This window comes from Amblyomma maculatum, chromosome 1, assembly GCF_055883805.1.
Source record: "Amblyomma maculatum isolate TAMU_Amacu chromosome 1, ASM5588380v1, whole genome shotgun sequence".
NCBI lineage: Eukaryota > Metazoa > Arthropoda > Arachnida > Ixodida > Ixodidae > Amblyomma > Amblyomma maculatum.
Genome location: NC_139344.1, coordinates 321,560,232 through 321,571,001, shown reverse-complemented (window position 1 = coordinate 321,571,001; position 10,770 = coordinate 321,560,232). Strand labels below are relative to the sequence as shown.

General features: G+C 43.9%; 1 protein-coding gene across 1 annotated transcript; it reads left to right on the top strand.

Annotated features, from left to right (window-relative positions):
- The first annotated feature begins 1,032 nt into the window (after positions 1–1,032).
- Positions 1,033–8,046, top strand: LOC146207256 (uncharacterized). Its single transcript, XM_084587092.1, has 3 exons — positions 1,033–1,372; positions 3,101–3,284; positions 6,794–8,046. The coding sequence occupies exons 1-3, from the start codon at positions 1,150–1,152 to the stop codon at positions 6,897–6,899; spliced, it is 513 nt and encodes a 170-aa protein (XP_084443218.1). The 5' UTR covers positions 1,033–1,149; the 3' UTR covers positions 6,900–8,046.
- The last annotated feature ends 2,724 nt before the right edge of the window (positions 8,047–10,770 follow it).

The window sequence follows — 10,770 nt, the reverse complement described above, 5'->3', positions numbered from 1 at the left end:
GGGTAAATCGTGAGTAAAATGTAGACCTTGTCCGTGCTACTTATAATAATTTAAAACAACATTAAAAATATTCTGGTAGGAAGCGTCAGACATTAACACCACTACATAGTCGTCAACGTACTAAAAACTTTTTTGGCCTTGCTTTAAAAACATGGCCTAAGTTCCGGTCGATACAATCTAAAAATATATCACAGAGAACTGGAGCAACACAAGACCTAATGCTAATGACATTCCGTTGTAAAAGCGGCTGGTCATTAAAAACAATAAAAGTTACCTTAAGGTAATATTCCAAAATACTTAAAATGTGCCCCACAAAAATTCCGGCAGCATTCTGGAATGCAATGACACTATTTTTTTCAATGCATGTTTTGACGGAATCCAAAAGTTCACGCTGCGGCACTGAGTAAAATAAATCCTCTATGTCAATTGACAAAACATACCCGAGCTGTTTATTGTTCGAAAAAAACTCCACTACTTCAATTTTTTTGGTCTTGAACGGGTCATTCACCTAAAGTAATTTCAATTCATTCTGCAAAAACTGGCTTACACAATGCGGCCAACACCCAGATTCACTAGTTCTGAAAGGTATGTCCGGTTTGTGTGTTTTAGCTGTAAAGAACATTGATAAAAATCTACCCCTGCTGTTATCTACTTTTTGAATTAGGGAGAGGCTCAAACTTCTCTGGCTTCGCCTTAACAGTAGCCGTGATAGCCCCTTTTTAGATAACATATATGTTATCTAAAAAATTTATATATGTTATCTAAAAAAGGGCTATCGCGGCTATATTGTCAAGGCGAAGCCAGCGAAGCTTGGGCGTCTCCCTAATTCAAACAGTCAAACCATGCATAACCATGCTTAACACAGCTTTCACTTGTATCACTAAGGGTCAAGCCATGCCTACCCCCCCCCCCCCCCCCCCCTCCAGTTTTAAGCACAAAAGTAACTGCTCGCAAGCTATTCTCAACTTCCCCTGTGTGCGCTTAAATTTAGCGTCAGATACTGAGATGCGTCTAAGCCAAAATCCCCATTTAGAAAATTGCAAAGCGCTGCGGCTTTCAGAAAACGGAATCGCATATTTTTCTGAGCATATATAGTGATGCGGTTATATCAGATGAGGAAGAAAAAGACGAAGGCTATCTGTCGGTGAAATGGCCGCTGCCGCCGTTGTTGAAAAGGCTCCCGTGGGCCTGCCGCTTCCATATGCCCCGCCCAAGTTGCCCGCTCCAAAGTCGCCAGCCGGGCCTCCAACTAAACCACCAGCAAAGCCCGTGGTGACCACGCAACCGGCAGCAGTGACGTTGCCGCCTCCGGTTCCCGGACAGCCAGATGCCAACAAGACGCCTGCTGCTCCGCAGGCGCTTCAGCGAGACGGTATGCTCTGGATGGGGTGTTATCCTTCGTAAAACGACTGGATATTATCGAGAAGTTTTTTTTGCGTCCTTTAGAAAATTGTGCGCACATTTTTTCCGTTGGAGCATTTGGTGCCTGCAGCAAAGAAAAAAAAAAGTACCCAGACGACAATATGCACTGTGGAAGCCTGGAAAGGATGTACTACAGCGCGTCAACAGGAGGCCAATGAGATCTGCTGTTGAAACATTTCTTCTTTCAGTAGTATATTTCATTCCTGTTAAAACATGACTTGAGCAGAAATGGACCTTTATACCGTGGATGACTAACTTCTCGTGGCGTAAAAAAACTCGAAATAGTTAAACATGCATTCATTGATTGTTCGGAGAGGCCATCTTTCTATAGTAAGATATTCTGCAGCGTCTCTCAAAAAGAACTTCGCATAGCCCCGTATGGAATTCGATACCAGCAGGTTGAAAGTGATGAGGGTATATCATATGATAAAACTGTGGTCCTTAGTATTTATAGTCGAGGGTGTGTCTTCGTCATGCAGATGTCAACCTTCGATCGGCGCGTGATAACTTCATCGAAAGTATTTTTTATTACAAAGTGTACCGAGCCCAGAGTGAATCCCCTGAGTTGTTAAGCATTCTTGATAAGCTGGCACGCCTGAGGAAATTTAGTATAAGTATTTATAATTTTCTGGTGCTGGTGCATTGTACATATTGTTTTTTATTTGTGCGATTTTGTCTAAACAGGCAGCAAAAATAGAAATAGAGATGTATGTTCTACCGAAAGTTTGTAGGGAAGATGCCCTTTGCGATCTGGTGTAAGTAAATGTTTAGCCTCAGTTCCCTTCCTGAAGCTGTACTGAACCACACATAATTACACTTCCTTTTAACGCCGAGAACTTATCTTGCGAGTTGATCTAATTATTCGCCTTCAATATTTTCTTTGAGCAGCAGTATGAAGTCTTAAAGGCATTCAAATATGGTTGTTGTTATGATTTTGGTTCGGGATCAAACAGGCTACAACCTTCTTCTGGAATGGGCTTTCGGAAATGTATGCAGAGGCATGGTATAGTAGACGGGATTTAAAAGCCCTAAGCAGCAAGTGTAGTGTGAGGAACAAAGAACAATAAGCAGACTGTACCCTGTATAAAAGATTTCCCCGCCCCGCTGTTGTAAGGCAGAAACTATGAGGGAGAGAGAAGTTTAGTGCTTCGCATTACCTCCCGTGGTACACGAGCGTCTTTATATTTCGCCTCAATTTAAATGCGGCCGCCAATGCCAGTATTCCATCACGCAGTTATAAGCTCACGCAGAGAGGGCCTTGTCCAATGAAAAGTTACTGTTGAGATGGAGATATTTAATGACAGACAGGCAAGTTACACGCTGATTCCTCACTGTTTAGGGGAATATTTCTTTGTTGATTCGTACACGGATGATGACAACCTATCTACAAGCAAGGTTTGCCTAAGTTCAGTTACTTACATGTCCGTCTTACAACTTATATGCATCTTTTGCCCTCTTTATCGGCTTTGCTTGCGAAAATATATTCTGGACGTCACGGTGCCGGTGCTGGTGCAGTCTTTAGAAACGTTCTTATGGGTGCAGTGCGAACTATTTATTCTAATCCCCCTCCCTCCTCCCCGCCCCCACGCCACAGCCCAGGTTTGTCTTTGATACGGTAAGCTTAAAGGCAGTCGTTACACCACTCAACAGTTACCTTTCTGGTGGGCTGCAAGCGCAGTTCCCGAAGAGGTTCACCTGACGGCGCGGCCGGACATGACTCCGGAGAAGCTTCCGGAGTTTGGCGACGTGCCGGTGGTGCTCACGTGCCCCCAATGCTTCCGGCGGGTCAAGACCAGGGTGGAGCTCGAGAACGGCCGCTTCGCCAAGTGCATGGCCTGCGCCACCTGTGCCTCCATAGTGTGGTGTGTGAAAAATAATGCTCCTGAAGAAGCGTGCGCATATTATGCTAAAATTTATACGTGCAGTATTTTTTCAAAAGATTTAGCATAGCGGAGACTTACTGACGTAGACGCATATCGGTTTACCGTACCTGGAAGTGCGGAAGTATGAAGGCTTGTAGCGGAAAGGAGGCTAAATAATCAGCAAAACCGAATGCACGCCGCTGTTTTGACAAGTGTCAGGCTACAATAATAATAAAAAAAAAAATCCTCTTTACATGTTTAAGCCGGGGCCCTACAAAAGTGTGGCAGAATGGTGTTTGTGCAGCCGGGCGAGGGCGTGTACGATAGATCCTTTTGCTTGGCATTTTCGCGCTGTTTTATCATATTTGCACAATGCGGCTTTATACATCGTATCGTGCATGAAGTAAGGTTATGTTTTACTGAACGTTGTGTTTATCACGTGTTATCGTTAGCTCAATAATGAGGTTGGAACCATAAAGTGCGCCCTTATGCACCGCACGTGTGCTTCGCGCTGAGCATTTAAAGGAGCCAAGATAAACGTAGGGGATGTTATTAAGGAGAAATAATATTAAATTCAAAGCGGAAGGAAAAACAACGCGCCGATGGTGGGAGCATGCCATCGTTGGGCGTGGCACATGCGTGTGTTTGTGTCATTGTGAGATAGGTGAGAAGCCGCAGTCAACAACGAAAGGAGGACGGCTGACTCACCGTCTTTGCCAGAAGGGAACAAGCTGCATGGTTCGCTTCCCACATCTGTATATGTCACGCCTATATAATATATGCCACCTTTATCTCGATAAAGCAAGAATAACCCTTGTCTGTGCATTTCGTGCCCGATTGATACTTTGGGAGCCCCTCACGGGCTCACTATAAGAGAGTGAGGAGTAAAGCAGGCAGTAGAGGTATACTGTTGGCAAAGGCATGCAGTACATAGCATGTGCATGTGGCGACCGTTCATATGACAAAGCGAGGCAGCCAGCGACTGATATCCGAATGCGCAGTACTTCGTCATACATAACTGCACGGAAGTAATTTATCTACTGACGTGCGTCGGAAAGAGGCACGTATTAGCCGCACTAGAAAACTATTAACTATCCGGTTATATGAACTAGTCGCTGTGTTTTGTTTCGGTAAAATATATATAGCTTTTTATTACACGTCCTCAAAACTTTCGTGTAATATTTTTTTGAACATACTCATTAGCGTATCTTTAGTGATTACTTACGTTTTCTGTTAGACTTAAGCTACAGCAACTCGTTTATTGTCAATATGGCGCTGTGGGCTGTACTTAGCGCTGATTTTATTGTTTTGATGCATATATTTCATTCATCGCAACTTTTCTTTTTGTTCTCGAAATTTTCGATTTCTGGCTTCAATGAACGCCGTCACTGGGTAAATTGAGGCGCGAGTGCATTGCCGCGAGTAGAACCCACACATAGCGTTCCAGGAAGACGCGTGCGGTAGATTTAATCCTGTAGGAGACATGACAAGGAAACTATATTTTCAAGTTCGCGCTGACGCACCTTTGTAATTAACTGCACTTGATGGAATTGCGTCCACAGATGCTGTTCTTTCTTTCGTTACTCTTATGGATGAAGAGCGCGTGATCAGGCTTTGGGTGCTGGCAGTGTCATCCATATGCTCCCTCAGTTTAGGTCTACAGGAATACGGCGGCGACGCGCTTATAGTCAGCCTTTCAAGTCCCAGATGCATTATTTGCCGCGGATTTTGCTGTTGTCCGCTTAGAAGGAGGCACAGAAGACATAAATAATACCACGGAATGCTGTCCGAGCGCGGTTGTAAACTAGCAAGTGTCGAAACGCAAAGGTAGGCATTCGTTTCCTTACGAAAACGTTCAATGGTATTCAATCTCACAAATAATGCTTTATCTGTAAAGAAACACGAAGAACAATCAGAGTAAAGAGAGATAAAGTGATTGAAGGTATTTTAGTTCCTAAAATGTAGGAAATAAACATTGTTCACGTTCACTGGCGACTAACGCATGCTTACGCGGTAATTTATCTAAACGTTGACATCGCAGTATGGTCGTTCCGTTTTAGCGCAATATTTAGACGCCAGTGCACGTGATTGCTGCACAGAGACATCGCATTAAGCAAGCTTCCAATGAAAGCAGTACACTTGAGCAAATGTTTCTCTTTCCAACACAGCGCAGCATAAGCGGCGATATGGTGCACGTAATATTGCGACAGCACAGTTTATAGCGAAGCTGGAAGGCAGTTCTGGCTGTGTGCTGTTAAATCAGATTCGATAAATTCGTGTTCTTAGAAACATTGGGATAAGAATACTATGCACAAATAGAAAGCTGATTCCGTCCTACTTTATAGTTTACAGTTTGTTGCTCATTATTAAAACATATACTGCGCCTCCTATTAAGCATGCAGGTTAGACAAGGTAATTGATGAAGTACGCTTACCCTGTCCATGACACAGTAGTAGTAGTAGTAATAGTAGTAGTAGTAAAAACTTTATTAGAACACAGGAGTTTGTGATAAGTATGCCCCCACACGGCCCCTCTACATTTAAACATTCATGTTCTTAAGGTTCATGACGTCGGAAGCCCAGTTTGTGGCGGTCTACTGCCGGACCGGGTCCTCAGAGTGTAGCAGTGTCTCCCAGTCCTCACAAGTGGTGAGGTGCTCCAGATCCCACGGGGGAGGAGGATCCGCCAGGCATTGGAACATGATGTGGGCGAGGGTGGCGGTGAGGTGCTTGCAAAGGGCGCCAGAGGATTGGTGAGGGTTTGATGGCAGCGAGACGTAGTACAAGGGGACGGGAGGGTGCGTGTCTGGAGGCGTCGCCAGAGCGTATGGTGGTAGTTAGAGATGGATGAGAGTGGGGCGCAGTCACTCGGCCCGATAGGCCCGCGTTAGCTGAATGAAGGAGTGACACACTTTTCTAACGATGACCTTGTATACGCTTTCTGACGAAAGGAAACCGCACGCGTGGGCAAACTCCCGTTGCGGCTTCGTTTTAGAAAGGAGGAAGGTGAGTGAGGCTGGCTTCTTACATACAAATTAAAGAGCTTAGTGCCAGTTTTATTATTTCACTGAGCACTCCCTGTGAATTCTTCAAACGCAGTACAACGCTGCTAATTATGTATGATTGCACAGAACAGGGCGAACGTTCGAATGGACCGAATGTCAAAATATCGGGAGGGGTTGGGTCCATAACAACGTGTCACACATGAACTTACTGTCTAGAGGGAAGCCTTTGGGGTATGGGTAAGGGAGTCATGTTTGGCGCTTCTGGCGTGTGTGGTATACGTTAGATGTCAGCGGCTTTGACTTCCCTCAGTTCAGATTGTTGGGAGAGAAAAGCTGCAGAGAGGTCCTTCTGGAGAGTTCATGTGGTCGGAGGTTGGAAATGTTTGGCGCTTATGTAGAGAAATAGCGGGGCGGCTTCATTTTTCCGAGTTAGCATGGACCGAATGAAGGCGGTTTCGTGAATTTCATTTATATGGCGTGAACCACTGGCTTCCATTCTTTCCAGCTGCTGCTGTTTCTGGGTGCCCCTGTACTCAGACTACTTCAAGGACCTGTACCACGTCTGCCCCCAGTGCTCTGGCATCCTCTACGAGAGAAAGCAAATGGGATGACGAACGCGGGAAAGCCGGCAACCGCACAGTCGCCGTTGTCAGCACCTTTGCTTCTCCCAATTCTTTCGACACACACCATTAAATGAAAACAGTCAAATATAAACTTCCATGTTATAAGGGCTACGTTAGCAGCGCGTGAGATTCTGAAATCGCCAAGAGCAGGTACTAGACGTCTGCAAGCTCCATATTGCAAAAAAACGGGTTCATGAGAATATCTGCAATTGCTGTAATGCCGCAATATCCATGCGCTTTAGAGCTGATATAATGACTCATAACTATCCCTAAGGTATATTTAAGGCGCATATTTAACGCGCAACATGCAATATGGGGCATGAAACGAAATACCTGCTTCAACTGAAACGTCTACCTGGCGCTGATCTTGAATTGTAGTGGCTCGAGGGGGTATTGTAGAGTAAATCGACCAAAGTATTATTTTTTTACTCTTTTACAAAAAAAAAAAAAGTGCCCACCTTGAAGAGCAATACTATGCAGCGTCGACAGCGTAGGAGCCAAATTGGCAGGAGCGTCCCAAGCTATATTTCAGTGCTTCGCAGTATTTACTACGTGACCGCTTGTTTACAGGTTATTTTATGTAACTTTGTGTGCATATATTGTTCATAAGAAATATGGCTAGCAGTGACAAAGATAATGAATTTTTAAAAATTTGTTTCAAGTTAAAATTGCAAATCTTCCAAACAAGAAGACTTTTTAAGTGCACCGAAGCTTAGCCGTTGTTTCTGTGGCGATCACATTTTGCGCGTGTTGCAGCTTTCGAACAACATTTGGGATCAAGGTGATGTCTATATAAGGTGGACGAGGAAGAGGAAGTTTCGCGGCAATGGGAAAGTAAGCAGGAGTACTTTAAAAAGAATTGTGTGGTTGCAACTGCGCTTACAGTGAAGCTAATCCGGAGACATACTGAAACAGCTATTCTAAAAGTTGTTCGGCCAGTATTTTGTAATTCATTATCACGAAGCCTTCTGATGCCTCCAATGCCGGGCAAAATTAAAACAGGAATAAATTAATCAGTTAATCTCGTGACAGAGCAACGAAGCAACATTTGTTGGAATTGAAAAAACGAAAAATGCCATTTCCATCGTTGTGACGTGCTCTAATGATGCAAATAAAGCACGAATTGCAATTTCGAAATCCCTTACCGGAACCCACCAGGTGTGTTCTGTGAAGTTGATCAACTTGCGTGTTGAAAGGGCTCAGTTACAAAGCTTCTGAGGAAGCAAGGAGCCGCGAAAAAGAAAATAAATATGAAGAGCGGCTTCGGGCAAGATGTCAATCAAGTTCTCAAGTCGATGTATCCTGCTGGCGCATTCTGAACTGCGGTAGAATATGCGGAGACGTAAAATTGTGTTTTTCTCAAAAACACTGCATTGAAAATATTTGAACTTTAACTTTTTTTTTCTTAAAAGCCTTCTGGTCGATCATAGACAAATTTTGACAGATTATACTTAAATATCTTGTAAATAATCTAGACATAAATGTATGACAAGTTTAGACGTAGCATATACTGGAGAAGAAAACAAATGTTGAGAGAAGGTTTTTTATGGTGCGTACCATTGGAGGAAATTACTTTTTCTTTTTAGGTTAATTCCAGAATTTCTTTTCGTTAGGCTCAGCTTTAAGCCAGTGACACGCAGAATTATTTCGCAAAACTTAAATGCCATGCATTTTTTCTTCTCTAGAAAGGAAAAAGTAAATTTTTTTACACCAGAGTAAAGTTGGAGTCTGCTCAAAGCGTATAATAGGCTGCAGAAGTGCAAGCATTGCACCAAATAAAAAAAAATCATACTTAACGAACGCCAAAGTTTCCTTAAAATTGCGCCAGGTTTTGGTACATAAAGCATATACTCCAAGATGATCCCCTTATAATACTATACCTCCTTAGTCAGCGGGCCTGATATGCTGCATTGTTTACTCTGAGCCAAACGAAGCTCCTGTTTTCTTAATTTCGCCTCCATCACGCGCCGCGTTTTTAGTGCCCAAGCAACTGCAACGTGAGCATCCCGCGGATAGGATGCGTTTTGAACCTTGTCGTTTAAAGATGCTTATTTTTTTTCACAGCGCACAGAGCGCAGCGTATGTTTGACTGTCTATAGGATTTTGTATTCTTGCATGCTTCCTCAATTAGTCTAGAATCATGTTTGATGTATTTCAGGTGATTCTGCAGAACGCGCTTAACCCGAATCGTGCTTAAGGTTGACGAAGGCAGCAACTAGATGGCGTTACTGCTGTACGTGTCTGAAGTCGGTATTTAGCGAGCCTTGAAATCGCTTTTCAATCCGTCGTGGGGAGAACAGTTCAGTCTGTATTTAAAAATTGCATAAATCCTTTCACAACAAATTTGAGTGGCGGTTCACTTTCCTATGTTCGCGCAGAACAGAACGAAATAGCGACGTAGGATACGTGGTACGCTCTAGTAGAGGATTCCGGATAATGTTCGACCATCTTTCGATTCTGCACTGATATCGCACAATACGCGGGGCGCCTTGCGTTGCACGTCCATCGAAACGCGGTCGTCGCGTCCGACTCGACCCCGGGACGATCGGCTCAGTAGTCGAGACCCTAAGCCATCACGGAAGGTAGATCAAATGCACTAAGCGAATAAGAAATGCCGCATGGTGTCAACGCAATCACTTTATTGCCCTTTGTTTTTACAACAGAGTTGTGAAATGAGGCGGACTTCGTGGAGTACCTCAGCTCGCAAGTTTTACCGTGGAAGAAGACTCAGAGTTCACCTGACTTGCCCAGAGCGCGTGCCTTGAGCAGGAACACACAGAGTGAATATTTTTTGATATTAATTGATTTTTAATAAAAAAGAAATGAATTTTAGATATATGTCTCTTCAGTCTGTTCAAAAGGATTGCATATAAGCGTGATAGAACTCAGTGAATAGGTGACTGTAGCTAAAATTTGTTCTGATCACTTTTGTTAGCACCGAAAGAAAACCCATGTCAGAGTATGATCTTCCTTGCCAAGCTCAGCAACAAAAAGAAGAAATGAAGAAATATGGCGCCATCTGGAGATGCTGGGACGAGAATGCTGCAGGTAGTTCGGTTCATCGCTGGATCCTTGTAAGCCATTATCTCGTATTTGGCATGTTATCAGAAGCTAGCTTTCTGCAAGATAGGCATCCGTTCTGTACCCTGACCTCTTATCAACACCGCACAGAAGTATAGCTTTGTGGGCACAAAGACACCATCACCTACCGTAGTTCCTAGTTTTCTTGTTTGTTTCTTTGTGTGCCATCAGCGCCGAACGAGCACTACGACTTGGTCTTTGCAATCCTGGGTAAAGGACGCTCTGACCTCGTGAAGACGTTCATCTGCATCTTGTCGAGAGGGAATTTCTTACTCAGATTTACCTAACCTGAGCATGGATAGTCGAACTGCGCTGCTCAATTACTTTAATGCCACATGATATGAAAGAGCACTGAACAAGGGTAGAGGGGGGAAGCCTAAGATCGTAGGTCAAGCCAACGTTTTGACAAGTGGACTTGTTTTCGTCTGGCCAGAGCGATCATCACTGGCAGGGGTTTAAATACGCGTTTGCTTCAGATAAAGAAAAGCTGTGGAGGGGGAACGAGGAGGGTGGGTGAGAAGAAAGTAGGTCAAGGAGTGACAAAAATGTTTCTTCGGTATATATTTCTCGGCCTGGAACCGGTGATTCTGTGGCCTAAAAAGAAATAAAAAGCGGTAGCAGCAGGAAAAGCTATGCGTAGTGGATGATTAGTCACCATCTAAAGCAGAGGTTAAGAACAGACACACCTTTCTTTAGAAAAGGGACAGTCATTCCAAAGCTTCAAATTCTCAAAAGCTTTCAGCAAAAGGTTCAGAAGGACAAAGACCTGCCATGCCAA

Excerpts from the sequence above, each read along its gene's own strand:
- LOC146207256 (XM_084587092.1), top strand. The coding sequence starts at position 1,150 with ATGGCCGCTGCCGCCGTTGTTGAAAAGGCTCCCGTGGGCCTGCCGCTT. Across the intron at positions 1,373-3,100 it reads GCAGGCGCTTCAGCGAGACG|TTCCCGAAGAGGTTCACCTG; the intron begins GTATGCTCTGGA and ends CTGCAAGCGCAG. Across the intron at positions 3,285-6,793 it reads ACCTGTGCCTCCATAGTGTG|CTGCTGCTGTTTCTGGGTGC; the intron begins GTGTGTGAAAAA and ends CATTCTTTCCAG.